This window comes from Eucalyptus grandis, chromosome 8 (genome assembly GCF_016545825.1).
Source record: "Eucalyptus grandis isolate ANBG69807.140 chromosome 8, ASM1654582v1, whole genome shotgun sequence".
Taxonomy (NCBI): domain Eukaryota; kingdom Viridiplantae; phylum Streptophyta; class Magnoliopsida; order Myrtales; family Myrtaceae; genus Eucalyptus; species Eucalyptus grandis.
The window spans coordinates 62,373,725-62,388,791 of record NC_052619.1 but is presented as its reverse complement, the minus strand read 5'-3'; the positions used below and the strand labels follow the sequence as shown (position 1 = coordinate 62,388,791).

The 15,067-nt window shown below is 40.5% G+C and overlaps 4 protein-coding genes across 4 annotated transcripts; all 4 read right to left on the bottom strand.

Moving 5' to 3' along the window:
* Nucleotides 1–848: 848 nt before the first annotated feature.
* Nucleotides 849–4,239, bottom strand: LOC120286824. Its single transcript, XM_039299364.1, is given in 8 exon segments — nucleotides 849–1,380; nucleotides 1,474–1,535; nucleotides 2,325–2,423; nucleotides 2,425–2,456; nucleotides 2,553–2,608; nucleotides 2,691–2,770; nucleotides 2,978–3,072; nucleotides 4,078–4,239. Coding segments are annotated over 8 exon segments (870 nt in total). The 5' UTR covers nucleotides 4,235–4,239; the 3' UTR covers nucleotides 849–1,091.
* Nucleotides 4,240–5,188: 949 nt separating this feature from the next.
* Nucleotides 5,189–6,355, bottom strand: LOC120286908 (BTB/POZ domain-containing protein At3g08570-like). Its single transcript, XM_039299511.1, has 2 exons — nucleotides 5,869–6,355; nucleotides 5,189–5,776 (listed from the first exon to the last, which is right to left on the bottom strand). Exons 1-2 carry the CDS (start codon nucleotides 6,211–6,213, stop codon nucleotides 5,399–5,401), a joined length of 723 nt encoding a protein of 240 aa, XP_039155445.1. The 5' UTR covers nucleotides 6,214–6,355; the 3' UTR covers nucleotides 5,189–5,398.
* On the bottom strand, nucleotides 6,347–7,681 carry LOC104415544 (root phototropism protein 3). The gene is made up of 3 exons (XM_010026872.3): nucleotides 7,546–7,681; nucleotides 7,337–7,406; nucleotides 6,347–6,991 (listed from the first exon to the last, which is right to left on the bottom strand). Exons 1-3 carry the CDS (start codon nucleotides 7,656–7,658, stop codon nucleotides 6,347–6,349), a joined length of 828 nt encoding a protein of 275 aa, XP_010025174.2. The 5' UTR covers nucleotides 7,659–7,681.
* Nucleotides 7,682–11,049: 3,368 nt separating this feature from the next.
* LOC104415542 (alpha-crystallin domain-containing protein 22.3) lies at nucleotides 11,050–14,469 on the bottom strand. The gene is made up of 3 exons (XM_010026870.3): nucleotides 14,255–14,469; nucleotides 12,231–12,598; nucleotides 11,050–11,866 (listed from the first exon to the last, which is right to left on the bottom strand). Coding segments are annotated over exons 1-3 (609 nt in total). The 5' UTR covers nucleotides 14,257–14,469; the 3' UTR covers nucleotides 11,050–11,627.
* Nucleotides 14,470–15,067: the final 598 nt, after the last annotated feature.

Genomic DNA, 15,067 nt, shown 5'->3' with positions numbered 1-15,067 from the left:
ATGTAGTCTCTAGGGATGTTTCATGGAACCTGGGAGTCCTTTCTGTAGAAATGGGAACCTTTTTGCTGCTCAGACCTCCAATATGTTATCTAGTACTTTTGTTGCACCAGTTCAGGTTTTTCGCTTGTGTTGTGGCGTGGTTTTTTGATAGAGAACGCAAAAAGCAAGGTGGAAGACTGATCAGTGCAAAAATGGCATTTTCATGAGGATGTTAGAACGACAGATGACGTCATTCTTCCTTTTCTCTTCCCAAAAATTGGATGACATTGTCAAAGTAGCAAACTAGACCCGTCCAAATGATTGACTGAGAGTGTTAAAAGAATTAAACGGACCATAAATGAATTCTAAATGAATTTACAATTTATTTAGATTTAATTCACCCCAATCAGATCATAAATGGATGAGAATTGGATTTGCACTTTATTTAGATCTAGTTCATCTTTATAATTTTTTTCATTTTTTTCGTTCTTGTTCACTCTACACTGCGCTCTTCCTTAGTTTGGGTACGAATTTTTTTGTGGATCGAGTTAAATATAGAAATGTTTTAATCATATGGATCGAATTGAGTATATATTTTCATCCTTAGTTTGGGTACGATCGAATAGTTTGGGTACGATCGAATTGGGTATAAATTTTCATCTTAGTTTGGGTACGAATTTTTGTGGATAAATATAGAAATGTTTTAACCATATGGATCGAATTGGTTATAAGTTCTCATTGATGATAATGAGTCAAAATGGATTTAAGTCACAGTTTGGATAGGCCGGATCATATATCTATTTAGGTCGGACCATCCAAGCTCGAACTGACAAACTCGATGATTAAGCCAAAACTGACAAACTCGATGATTGAGCCTAAAATATCAAAAGTGGGAAGCTGCAACCAAGTCCAAAACTTGAACGAAGCTTAATACTCTGTAGACCGAACCTAGTATTTATACTTGCATGTGGTCATTGTCTCGACAGAAGATACAGACAAAAAGACACAGGTGGGAATCAAGTACTCTCTAGGATCCTGATATAGCCAACGCTATCATGGGGACAGCAAATCTGGCTGTGCAAATGGGAAACTTCACCTAGGCAAGAGAAGATTCACTCTGCTCCATCTGGGTCATCGTCAGAAACGAACAAGGACTGAGGAACGACCGCGCTATCGTTGGTCGGTTCCTCCGGAGAATCGACTCCGGCGTCTTTCAAACCAAGGCGTCGCATACAAACGTCATCGTAAGCTTCCAGGTTCAACCCCGATGCAAGAAACAGTTCTGTCTCATCCACGAATCTGTCCGTTCGTCCCGTTAGGAAAGGCCTCGCGGCATCACGTAAGAGCGTTTTGAACTCCCTTTGTCTCTCTTCGGGTGCCTTCAGCTTCCTTTGGTCATCCCTGCGAGGGCAGGTGGGGGAACGGGTAAAATGGGTGACTGATAGAAGTTTACCGAATCAAGCAACGGGTATCGTGAGGTTCATGGTAGACTACCTTCTCAACGATGACTCCATTGTACCGAGCATATGGTGCGCCACTACATCGACATCTTCTTCCTGGACATAACCAAAGGCTTTAGTTTCACGTATGGAAACAGAGCACGATGTCAATCATTCGCCTAAAACTTATTGCCATCATTCGATCAGTGCCATACCGAGAGTGACATTGAAGTAACTACCCATATGCATGAGTTTTGGTGGTTCTCGGCGTCTAACATTCTATGTGAGTTATGACTAGATCATGCCAGTAGTTAATCAAAGCAGGTTAAAGTTAAAGGCAGTGAGCACAGATCAACTACGGCAGGATTGAAGCACGGATTATTCAATGGAGGCAAGGAAGAAGAATCAGATAGTAAGGAAAATGCATCCTTGCCTTAACTGCTAGGCCAGCAATGGGCTGAGCAGTCACTAAGATATTCATTAAATAATCTTAAATTGAAGTCTCCATCCAGTAAAAGAGAAGAGAGCTTTGAGCAGGTTGAATGTATTCCTCATTTCCTCCTGTTCTTTTAGCAATAATATCTCGCATATGGCAAGAGCTCTTCCTTTAAGCATCAATTTTTCTAATCATTGCGAAAATGAAACAGGGGAGCGTTTTGGATATAGCTTATTAGTTATGTACTTCCTAAACACTAAAACAGCACAATGATAAAAGAGGTAATCCAACAACATACTACGGATCCATATCCATCAGTAGAATGAATGCATTAACTTATATGAGTTTCCAACCGCAGAGAGACTTCTCAGAGAGAGAATCTTTTTTTTTTTTTTTTTCCATTTCGCATTATGTACATGTCACTATGAAAGTATATCAGCCAAACTGAAAAACTGGTATCGAATACCAACCTGCATTAGAGCTTGAATTTCCCTCTTCAACCAACTATAAAGCCATGGATTTGACTGAAGATATTTTCGAGACTTCCAAAACCGCTTTATATCGAATGCACGCTTAAGAAACCTGATTGAACACACTTTTTACTGAAAAAGCTAACAGGTTTTGTCAGGAAACAAATATAGCAGCTAGATAGCATCATAAGTCAGGTTAAAGAACCTGATTACAAGCTTATGAAATACCTGGTTCAGTATAATAGCACTGTAGCCTATATCTATGTGCTTCTGTGAAGAAAACACTGCAAATAACAGTAAGATTAGTGAGGACATAAGTCAACATTCTGAAAAGCGTAGACAAGACATATTTGACATAATATTTACCTATCAGAAAATATCTGACTAACATAATGCCGTTCAAAAGAACTTCCATCATATCCATGGATAATCGAAAAGTTTTCAGTCTGTACGAACAAATTCATTCCATTTGATCAGTAAATATGGCTAAGCATCGCAAGATGTTAAAATTCTCAATGTTTCAGAATAAGGAGCTAATGTCAACAGCTTAAGTTTCAAGACTATAAAATCAAGTGAACAGAAAATGAATAGAAAACAAAAGACCATCTGTGGAGTTCTCTCAAAATGGATGAGTGCAAGAAATGGTTGACAACCTTACAAAATGGACACTTCAAAGAACTTGGAGCTTCAGAGTACTTGCTAGCAACCACTTTAGTCCACTGCACAATGCATTTGTAGCAGAATTTATCTGCAGCATTACATCATTTTGTTAGAAGTACTTTCCTGAGCACTGGAATTCGTAACATGTCACACTCTACAACAATGGCACAACCGAAGGGTATCCCAGAAGAAAGAATTCGCTTGATAAGAAGATTTGCTTATGTTAGCTTGTGCAACTCTTATTTTCTATTACACTACCAAGAAGCAACTTTTCAACAGGCTATGCTGGTTATCTCCCTTCTTTTCCAAGCAATTTCGAAAGACACCCCCATTTGCACATAATCTGGCAGCACATTCAGTGTCTGTATGCAAGATAGGTCGTGCACTAAAATAACACACAGAGACAGTACACGAGCTCCAGCACCGTCTAAAACAACACGACCCATGTAGATGTTGACACTTGGGGACCACGAGGATGCTGACTCATCCATCACTGTTGTCATTCACCATATAATGCAGGACTTGGGTCAGTCTTACATATGAAGCAACATAGTTCGGCAACAGGGACAACATCGCGCTTGATGCCTCGTGCCATCAATTGCTAATCACTTTCTCCTCACCGTTGCAAAATGGCGAACTTTCCTTTAACTACTGGACCTTTACATCCCCTAAGCCCCCTTCTGATAACTAAAAAACGTTTCAAACAAGAACAGGGCCATCAATCTACTACGAAACCCACCAGGATTCATCCAACAGATCACAAAAAAAATCACTAATGTCAGATAACAAACAGTCGCAGAAGAACATAAGTCAGAGAATCCAATCATCTCCCGAATAAATTCAGACAGCGATTCAGCCAAGTCGAGATTCCAAGACTCATGCGATTCTTACAGCAAAATGACAGGGGGGATGGACTCCTCTCATCTGGCGTACACCAAAGCGAAAAATAGATAAAGGGCAAACCGTTTTTCTGCAAATTTCGCAGCTTTTCGGTCTGATTGAGGGACTAGAGACTTACCCATTTGCCATCGATGGAAGAAAAAAAGAAATCACAATTCACAGAGAGAGAGAGAGAGAGAGAGAGAGAGAGTACGGAAACAGCGATCCAAGTAGGATTCTTGGAGCTGTGGAGTAGGGGAGAGACAGATTGGACATGGGTGAGAGCTAGAAGATGAAGAAGAAGAAGGAGAGCTCTCGGTTTCTGCCTGCTGCTCCTGGCTCTTGCCCATACTGTTTCGTTGCTCTTCCATTGTTTCACAAGGTCAAGCTCATGTAATCGGAAGACGTTATATGATGGTTTTCACTTTAAAGAATAATTGATGGGGTTTATGCCTCCAGTGGTAGAATTAGAAAGGATAAATAACACAAATAGTCTTTACCAAAAAATAAAATAATAATAACACAAATAGTCCATAAATTTTAATCTAATGTGTAATGTAGTCCTGAATTTTAGAATTATTCAACAAAATTCATGAATTTTTGTTCAATATATAATATAATCCTTAAATATTTAATTTATTCAATATGATTCTTACACTTTTTTTATATATATATAATTTAGAGACTAAATTGAAAATCTACCAAAAGTTCAAGGGTGACATTATACAAATTTAATATTAATGAATTATATTGCACAATGAATTAAATTTATGAATTATTTATATAATTATCCATTTTAGAATTATGCTAGTTGTAAAATTTCGTAATATCTATTTTCATCCACTCTTTATTTTTTAATTTCATTTTGATGTGAAATTCCAATTGCAGCTTCAACCCAAATGATACGAAAGTGATTCTTAAACTTTTTCTAATATTTAATATGATTTTTGAATTTTTATTTGTTCAATCTAATTACTGAATTTTGAAAAATTCGCTCATTTACGTCTTTCATTAAATGTATTGCCATGTTACATGAATTTTCTGACATCTATTTAGTGGGTCAAATTATTCATTTTCTCAAGTTAGAAAATAATATTTCCTTTCTTTTTGGCTAAAATAATGAGAGAGATTTCATAAGGAAGTTGCATGTAAGTCATGTGGACCCTAACTTTAACAAATCCAAGGTCAATATGGGGTGCCAGCTACAATGTTAGAATCTTTAATAGAAGTACTACATTTGGTGGATTTTTGCAAATTGAAAGACTACAAGATCGAACAAAAATAAAGCAGATTCATCACATTGAACATCGAAGAAAATTCGACACCCATTTATTATCCCATCAAAATTCTAAGGGTTGAAAGGAAAGGGAATTTTCCGGCGCTACACCATTCTCAAAGTTGCTGACCATACACCACTTAATCGAGATCCAAGCAAAGCCAAACAGAGAAGAGAGACTAGCATCTAAGCCATGAGCACAACCCATTAGCATGTCGCATGGAGCATGGGTTAGCATGAAAAACTCTTTCTCTTCTCTCTATTTGGCTCCCCTCATTTGGGTCCGAAGCTTCAACCTACACTGCTGCAACTGCCTTATCTGGGCCTGCATCACATCCACCTCTTTCTTCATCATCCTCACCTCCTTCTGTGAACTCAACCAGCTGTGGCTCGAGCCGTGGCTCGAGCCGGTACTGGTTCTCAGGACCGCCTGTGTGGCAGTTCTTCTATAATCTGATCGGGAGTTGGTTGCCGACCTCATCATGTTCACTTGCTCCATGAGGATGAATCTTGCCATCATGTCCAGGGGCAACCGGTCATTCTTCAACGAGTGCTCTTGCGCTTCTTTCGACAGTCTGTGGTAGTCCATTGCCTTGCAAATTCCCATCCTCTCAGCCTCTGTTATGTTAGGATGTGCCTTGATGACAATTCGATACAAATATGTTAGAATCTAGTGCAACTACACGATCGAATTGTAGCAACTAAAAAAGCAGCAAAAACATTCTGTACCTTGATGTACATGTCAATAGCCCTATAGAGGTTATCGTTGCAAAACCGAGCATCTGTTGGCAATGCCTCTGCAAGGGACTGGAAGTCCCTGACCGAGAGTCTCTCCTCCCTCGCCACAAATGCGAGGTACCCATCAACCAGTCTTCCTACAGCGAATAGTTTTGGCGGATGATTTATCCAGACAACAGAAACATAGCATTGCACCACTCTGATAACAACTCCGACATCGTACGTAGTATCACCATCTATGCGGTTCTTCACCAAGAGATCGCGCACGCTGCATTTCTCCAACATGATGGCTATTCTTCTCTCCAGCCTCTTTACCAGATCAGAGTCGCTCTCCATTAGTAGACTCACTTTGAGAAGGTTAAGCAGAAAATTGCAAGAGACAGAATTTTCCTCTAAGGGAAGTACCCTTATCAAGCTCTCGATTGTAACTCGTTGCAACTGGTAAGTTAGCTTCTGGGCCGTCAGATTGTCAAGCAATGTCACTCGAAAGCCATTTTTTGGTCCATGCGGCCATAGATTCACCGATAAGGTCAGGTTGCATCCCTTTCCTTTTGCACGCATCTACCACTTCTAAGAAATGGTCTATCCGCAGCAGCGAGACCTCCTCAAACCACCATTGATCAAGAGAAACTTCGACTTCTGAGTATGTCGACCTATTCCCTTGAATACCAAAGAGGGCTGCGTCGCAGGTACTGAAGCTGAATGCATTATGATCGGTGCAGGCTTTCCATGCTATGGCCTCTGAGCACCGGTTCAAAATTTTCAACTGCTTGGCCCAAGGAGATATGGCCTCGCAACTTTTAAGCACCTGGAATAAGTCTTTCCAAGATGAGAACATCACATAACTTAAAAAGGCCTCGGTTTGGGGAATGAGGTTGGATTCGTGATAATCATTACTCATTTCCAAGAAATGTGCAGCACAGTACAGAGGGGCAATATTCGATGCCGTTAGATCAAGCTTCAGACCGTAACAGAATCTCACTACCAACTCAAAAGTTTTCACTCCGCCAGGAACGTTGTCTAAGTTTATAGGCGTGGACTTCTCGCTGTCTGCTTTTCCTTTCCTTTCAAATACCAATCGGTTTATGTAGCCACTTCTTGAGACCATGGGAAGCTGGACATCATAAAGCAAGGATAGTTCAAGCAAATTGCAATATGTACGTAGAATTGAACTCTATGGTTGGCGATTGCATATTCTGCTTCAAATGAAAGGACAGCTTGAGCTTTCGGCACTACCATGTTCTACATTTAGCAGTTCAATAAGACCCTAGAAACATGAAATCTACTCTAAATACATGATGCAAAGTAAAGAACTGCACAGCTGCGGAATATGTTATCATGTCCAGGGGAAATGCAGGTTCAACTAGTCCTAGTCAGATCGTCGTTGACATCAGAGTTGATGCATTCCCAAACTTTTAAGTAATGTAAAACATACGATGATTCAGACAACAGGGTGTACCTTGTGCAAGCGAAAGCTGTGATTTCCCAGTTGTATGATGAGATCGCTAGCAACTCCCGTCTGCATAATCCTGCATCAATTAGTTTATCAGTCAGCTGCTGTCGCCGCATCAAACAAAATACGGGAACTGCAAAGGAGCTGCAGCATTTCCATGAACATCAACACTAGCAACAAAGAGAGATAAAGGGCAGAAAGTGAAGTAGCGCTACCACTTCTTGCCTCGCCGTTCTAGAGTCCCCGATGCGAAATCTGCAGAACCATCACTCGCTGCACCAACTACCGATCCATCAGGTTTCGCACTCCCCATGATCGTCTTATCCATCTTGGATTCGAAGAGAACTTGTGTTTAGAGCATACACTGATGAAGTTATCAGCTGGAGGACATGGTTTTATAGCGGTTTTCGCTCGGCTACGTCGACATGACCGAAGTTCTAGGAGCCTCCTTCACTCCAGCAGGACCAGCACAGGTGTAGTAGTCAAACCAGTAGTAGTTAGGCCATAAAGAGGAGGTTGCTCCCTTGCTGCTCTCTCTCCTCGGTCGCTGTCTAGACGATGGTGGACGGATTGGAGCTGTTGTCTGGTGCATTCTCGTCCGCTCGTGCACAGAGGGGACACGCCGCGCTTTTTCTGTTTATAGATGCCAATCTCGATCCACGATGGACGTGGCCATCCTCCAGCAAAGAGAGCTTTTTTAGCAGACAAAGAGAATCGGGCACGAAAAAGAATACTACATTTATTAAATTGCGTCTTCATCAGCTGCGCTTTTCTCAGATAATACTAAATGTATTGATTGCGTCTTCATCAGCTGCGCTTTTAGCTGATGCGCTTTTTCCAAGATACAACGGGTCATGATTTTGTAGGTACCACGTGGTAGCAAAGCACATTCATGTCTTAATGGTCCAGAAGCCACCTGGCTTGGATAACGACATGATTTGCTAACAACGTATACTTTCACTAATTTTTATGTTGCTCCTTCTCTTTTTATGGAAAAAAATGGCACTAAAATCTATTAGGAGTTGCAAGATCAGTGAATCGATGTGCTTTTGAATTTTGGTCACAACGGCTGAATAATCATAGTTATTAAGATCTACACAAGTAACACTTTCTGCTCTATGGCAAAAGAGAGAAAAAGAGAGTTAGAACTTAGGTTTAGTGCTTGAATTAGGGATGCAGTAACCTTTTGAGATAATTACAAGGCAAGTCTTAAAATCTGTCAGAATTGTGCACTTAAGTTCTAGAATTTATTCTGTCCCTTGAGTCTTAACTTGGGATTTCGAGGCGCTTTAAGTCCTTCATTTGATAGAAAGCTCGATTGGAACAAAAATAACAAGTTTTAGGATTCATATACCTTAAATAAAAGTATTAGGACTTAAATATGAAGCTAATAAAATTTAAGACTTACCCTTTTAATTATACCTAACTTTCTTGAAGTGGTGAAATGTAAATTTTTTTCAATTCACTTAAATTTGTGGCTTAGTGTGTCTTCTTGCACTTTAAAATATGCGCCAGATGTTGAGTATGTCACTCCCAATTAGATAGGCCAATACAATTGTATATATCTATAGTAGAATATATGTAGTAGTGAGTGTGTAAAAGTTTAAAAAAAAAAAGGAGGAGGAAAGAAAATCAAGAGAGACTGAGAGGTCAATCAACATGATCTTCCACATTCAAAAAATCAAGAGAGATCGAGAAACAAATCGAAGTGATCTTTTCACATCCAGAAAATTACGAGAGATTATGAGATAAATTAATGTGATTTTTGTATCGTACAATTCTAATTGTGATTGCATTTACTCCTATAAATATGAGTCTTGTGAGAGATTCAGATCCACAAATTGAAGATGGTGAGATATTTATCTTAGGATATAGTTGTATCCTATTATTTATCATAATGAAAGTTTGAAGTGGATTACAATCCTATGCTTTTTCCTTTTGCTTTGAATGGTTTTTCACACTAAAATTCTGATGCTATTTATTATTTTTCCCTTCACTTTGGAGGATTTTCCACATTAGAATTCTAGTGTTATTTACTATTCATCTTCACCGCTTTCCTCCAATATTTTATCTTAATTAATTTTCACTATTTAAGAAAATTATCTGAGCCTTCTTTACAAATATCATTGTTTTTCCCAACACCAAATAGTGCCAATTATTATGTACAATACTTGAAGACCCTAATTTGAATAAGATTTAGTCCATAATGTAATAAATCGAACCGTTCATGATTCAAATCAAAACGATATACAATGAACTTTTCTCCTAAAAAGCAAAGTCAGTCTTTGCAAAAATGTTTTGAATGGAAATGAGCATTTCGCAGTCCTTCCCTTCAACGGTCATCTCATCCTCTCTTCTCCTTCATCTTTCTCGAAGCAGAAAGCACCCAGAACCCAAGCGCGAATGGCGCTCCCCTTCCAGCCGCAATGCCTCCACTCCCATCGCTCATTCCACTCGCATCACATCATCAAGACGGGCACTTCCCCTTCGGCAACGACCTTCCCGTTATTGCATCCGAAGGGCATTCGATTCTTGCGCACCGACGCTTCTCGAGTAGATCCGTTTTCTCGAGAAAGAAGAAGCAGCGATCCGGGTCGCAGAGGTTCACGAGGTTCGTGCTCAAATTGATACCCATCGTCGCCTCGCATCTCGCGGCGTCGCCCCATCCGCTGCTTCGGATAGCCGAGGAATTGGGCGGCGGCGGCGGAGACGGGAGCGGGGAGGATCGGGGTTCCGGGGAGGCTCCGGGTGGTGGGGGATGGTTCGACGGCCGGAGGCGAGGCGGGGGCGGAAGTTAGGGTTTTGGGCGATCCTGGTGGCGTGCGGATTGAGCTTGATGTTGGTGGGCGAGATGGAGAGCCTCGCGGTTTGCAGGATTTTGGGTCTGGGATTGCTGGGGCTCGGCTTGATCGGGTCGTGGAGCAAGAACAAGGGCGCGGCGGCGGCGGCTAAAAATGGGATCTTGGGGATGTGTTTTCTTGGGGCGGCGTCGTTTTTGGGGCTGAGAAAGGAGGAGGTGCTGCGGAAGGGTTGGGTCCAGGGGCTAGGATTGAGGAGACGAAGAAGAGGGCCAGGAAAATTATGGTAGCTTGGAGAAATACTGATGAGAATTCTTTGGATAAGGGGACATGATGGAAAAAAGAACGCAGAAATTGGGCGATTTCCATGCGTGTTTTTCTTCGGGAGAATTTTGGCGACAAGCGACGATTTCGCGAGTCGAATTTACATCCTCTGTTGTAATTCAACTTCATGAAATGAAAGTATTTTGTGAGTACCATTCGTTGGTAACTTGTATGTTATTATTAGAATTCGGACAGCATGGCTATGCTTTAGAAACTTTTATGGTATCTCAGATGTACCGTTCAACATCAGGACGCGTCGCTGTAACTAAGTATAAAAACGCCGTAGTATGTCATAACAATGATTTATGACAATACGGCGAGTTGCTGCAATCAAGTTTCAAACAATAGTAAAAAGAGCGGGGACGTAGTACACACTATATATATCCTAGAAATTCTCAAATTATGCTAGTACCACTTGTACCTCTCCTCTTTAACAAGATCAGCCGGTAGACAAACCAAAGGGGGCGAGAACCTTGCATGAATTTGATTGTCAGCCAAGTCTCGAAATGTTCAGTAGAAATGCTAGGGTACCATATTGCAAATGGACCATCCGGACTCATAAGTTTCATCACTTTGCAACCAGAAATAGACTTTTTATGCGACACTCGACACTGTCATGTAAACAATGATATTACATGTCAATAATACGTTGTTTGCTGAAATTGTGAACATGCACTGAAAAATGAGGCCACCTAAGCATGACACCACGGCCCGCCAAGTAACATAATCTATGGGGAAGGCTCTTGCAATTGGCATTCTTCCTGACATTCATCAAGTTAAGAACGAAGTGCAATTGATCTCAGCTCTCTAAACCATGCTCAGATTTGAATAGCAGAACTGACTTCTGCAGTAGAAAGAGAGGCAGTGAAAACCTAACGCTCTAGAGGGCATGAGCCAAAGAAGTCCTTAATGGAGACTCCCAACTCCTAGAAGACATAGAGGGACATGAGCCAGAGAGGTCCTTAATGGAGACTCCCAACTCCTAGAAGACATTTTAAACGTTCTCAAACTAGTACATGTCGCAATCCTCATTTCTCCTCATGCTCTTGAGGAAATTCTAAACGTTGCAGCATTCTTCTTTCTACCCCGCTTGCCAAATCAATAAAGCCTACATCTGCATCATGATTGACAGCTAAAACAGTATGATGCTCTTGCCTGTGCTCTTACAGAAAGCTCTAGTAGTGCCTCTTCTTCACAATACCTTCTAAAATCCCATTAGTACCAAAAAAACCAGTTAGCTGTTGATGATTAACAGGACCTGGTAGCTGAAATGAGATTGAGAAGTGTCCAGGTGGGCATAAGTTTTGCGTCATCTTGAAAATTTGGGAATCCTTCACGACCGTCTTCTCACCAGTAGTTGTTACTCCTTTTATAAATATTTTTCCATCGGGCTCCACATCACATCTGAAATCCTCTGCATCGGCAAACATGGTCAGATTCAAAACAGCAAACTTCATGAGATGTGCAAATGAAATCAGAAATATCCACTTTACAACAAGTCTAAGAACATCACAGCGTCCAGATTATAAAAGTAACATCTGAGTACACAATTAACCGGTATAAGGCAAACTTCAATTTGAAGAGATCTCACTACTGATCCTCATAACTTTCAGTGACATCAGCAAATATTCGATCATGCTTCAACATACTTTTATTTGGCTCCAACATAGCAAATCAAGTTAAAGCATTTCAAACTCACGAATCTCTCCTAATAATATAGAATAAAGAATAACCAGTGAACCAAAGTATTTAATAACTAACAAAGTGCCAATACATACTTTCATCCCTTGAGACTCCTGGAAGGGAGACCCTAAACAGGTATGAGTCCTCGCATTCTCCAATGTCTACTGCTCCGACAATTGGTCCCATCCTTCCCATAGCTGCACTGCCAACCAGTCCAACCCCAGATTTAGCGGCGGCAAGCAGTTTGTCCCACTCTTCTGTAGAATGAGAAGGGAAATACATGATGGAGGGCCCAACACTTTCCCCAGCTTCTGTCTCCATCTCCAGCTGTGAAGGGGCAACATTGCTATGTGATATAGGTGGACCAAAATATGGCACGCTATTGAGAGGTGCCACATCAAGGATTGGCAGCTGTGGGTCTATGTGCTGCTCGGTTCCATTATTTGTCCTTCCTCTTGATGACCTATAAGTTAAATAACCAAGAGGTGCCCAGACATTAGAAATTTCATTAATGGGATAGTAGTACTAAACCAACTTCTTGAATTTTCATACAATATTTCCATTGAATATAATAACAATACATACATATCGCCAACAAACCTTTCCGATCAATATCAGCTCTTAAAGGGATTCATAAAACATAGGATAAACTTGATAAGAAATTCAACAATACAGCAGAATCTTGTCATAATTACTGCCTAATTATGGAAGTATTCTCCTCCCTCATCTTAACAGAAAAATATCCATGACACAAATGGCCTATTTGGTAAGACTGAAAATCAAGTGCTGACAATTTAACTACTGAATTTTAAGCGTTCATAATTTTAAGTGTCAAAAATAGAATTATAAAAGTTATTTAATGACAATTAAACTGATAGCTGAATATCATTAGTCACTTACCTAACATAGAAAAAAGGACCATAATCGGTGGGCTTTCTCAATATATTTAGCAAAATTCTATTTACCATTGTTTATTTTTCTATTGATAGAATTAAGTACCTTCTCCCACACTTACCAGATCAAGTCGATATTTTGACTTAATTGATATTTAAGTCAAATTCTATTTATTTTTTTGGTAAGGAAGTCAAATTCTATTTATTAAACAAGCTTAATCTCATCAAGTACTGAATTTATAGTTTTCAGAGCTTAATTGGGTTACTAAACAGGCCCTAAGTCATTGGAAAATAACTAGGTTTTGATATCTCTTGTGGCTTTGATACCATGTGAAACTAGAAGATTAAGGTGGGGAAGGGGGTTTGAAACAGAACTATCGGGGATCAATTATGCATGCCTTTATCTAGTTACACTATATGCAATATGACTGCACATAAATACACAATTGAAATGACCTATACTGATAAGTAGAATTACCCCTTAACAAAAACCATTAGCTATATTCTCTTAAGCTTCTCCTATTATTCGTAAAGATAAAACTGCAGCTCAGACCCCGGCACTTTGGTCAAAGTTACAAATATCTCTCCTGTCCATACTCTGATTTACAGATTTCAGACACTAACATTAGAAAGGTAGGCTTTCTTCTAGAAAACAGTTGAAAGGGAATTATTACAGAGTGAAAATCAACAGCTCACGTCAACTTCTTTCTGTGAGATTCTTACTTCTAGCTGCCATCCGAAACCGATTATACCTACCTCATTATATGTTTAATTCAACTTAAATAAATGACGAGTGGCTGAAGAATCGCAAGAAAGTCTCCCTTCACGATGCACGCACGCTAATACCTTCAGTGATGAATACAGGCCGGGGTCAGAAAAGCTCAACACGCAAACATACAATAGAGATTCAGTCAGGTGATCTACACGCAAAGGCTTCGAATTACACAACCCCTCGTCCTCAACAATGAAGGGTTAAGTAAAGCTCTACGCTATGAACCCAACTTATATGTAAGGAAAAAGCTAGCCACCCAGTGCTCAAAGCCCCACCTTTAAGCTTCACTTTGCTCAACAGTCAACAGAGCTCACCAATTCATACCAAGGCCGAGGATCAAATGTCCGTACCACTCACCCGCATTTGACAGAACCACATGAACAATTTCACTCTCCCAACTCGCCTAGCATGCCCAAAACAACTATGCATAGAAAAGAGTTCCATTCGTACTCACATTTCCAGATATCCACGAATGGTCAAGGGGTCACCAGAACCGCTCGTCGGCCCCGGGATTTGCGAATCCGGAACGCGCGTTCCCAAGCGGCGAATCGCCCGGATGCCTCGATCGCCGGACGCGGCGTTCTTCCAGCGATCTCGGCGTTGACGGAAGCCGATCGAATCGAAGCCCTAGAAATGGAGGAAGGGGAAGAACTTGCCTACGCGAGGTCAGCCTCTTTTGGGCTTTTAAGATGTCAAAAGGCTTGTGGGCCGGGCAAAAGAGCTTTCTCTACGACCGTGGCTAAAAGTCTTCGGTCAAAACAATAAAATAAAATGGACCGTTGGATTGATTTGCATTGAATTTGAGCCGTCCATTCCACAGTTTAGTGTTCGCAACACGAATATTTGAACGCTCATGAAACGCCCCACGAGGCCCGTGAACAGTTTAAATTTAGATATTTGACTTGTGAAGAACCAACATGAATACTTATAATGTTCTATTGTATTGACTAGGTTGTCTTAATACCTTGTTCCGGGAGTTAGGAAAAAGGAATTCACAAATCTTATGACAGTGGCGTAAATAGGATTTGACCATACGAGATAAGGGTTAGGAAAACAAGATTAGACAAACAAAGGGGCACGCATGCGGCGGCAGTATTCTTTTTCATGAAAACGAGAACAATGTTTCTTTTACTTGTGTGACCCATTGAAGAACACAAGTTATGTCAAAAACGATTGACAAGGGTAACTGATCTTTTCCAGCAAGCAATATACGAAAGAAGAAAAGAAAACTGGACAAGCTGATCTTGATTGAGTTGAGAAATTGCTC

Excerpts from the sequence above, each read along its gene's own strand:
- LOC120286908 (XM_039299511.1), bottom strand. The coding sequence starts at position 6,213 with ATGGAGAGCGACTCTGATCTGGTAAAGAGGCTGGAGAGAAGAATAGCC. Across the intron at positions 5,777-5,868 it reads CTATTGACATGTACATCAAG|GCACATCCTAACATAACAGA; the intron begins GTACAGAATGTT and ends ATTGTCATCAAG.
- LOC104415544 (XM_010026872.3), bottom strand. The coding sequence starts at position 7,658 with ATGGATAAGACGATCATGGGGAGTGCGAAACCTGATGGATCGGTAGTT. Across the intron at positions 7,407-7,545 it reads GAACGGCGAGGCAAGAAGTG|GATTATGCAGACGGGAGTTG; the intron begins GTAGCGCTACTT and ends TAATTGATGCAG. Across the intron at positions 6,992-7,336 it reads ACAGCTTTCGCTTGCACAAG|CTTCCCATGGTCTCAAGAAG; the intron begins GTACACCCTGTT and ends TATGATGTCCAG.
- LOC104415542 (XM_010026870.3), bottom strand. Across the intron at positions 11,867-12,230 it reads AGGAGTCTCAAGGGATGAAA|AGGATTTCAGATGTGATGTG; the intron begins GTATGTATTGGC and ends TTGCCGATGCAG.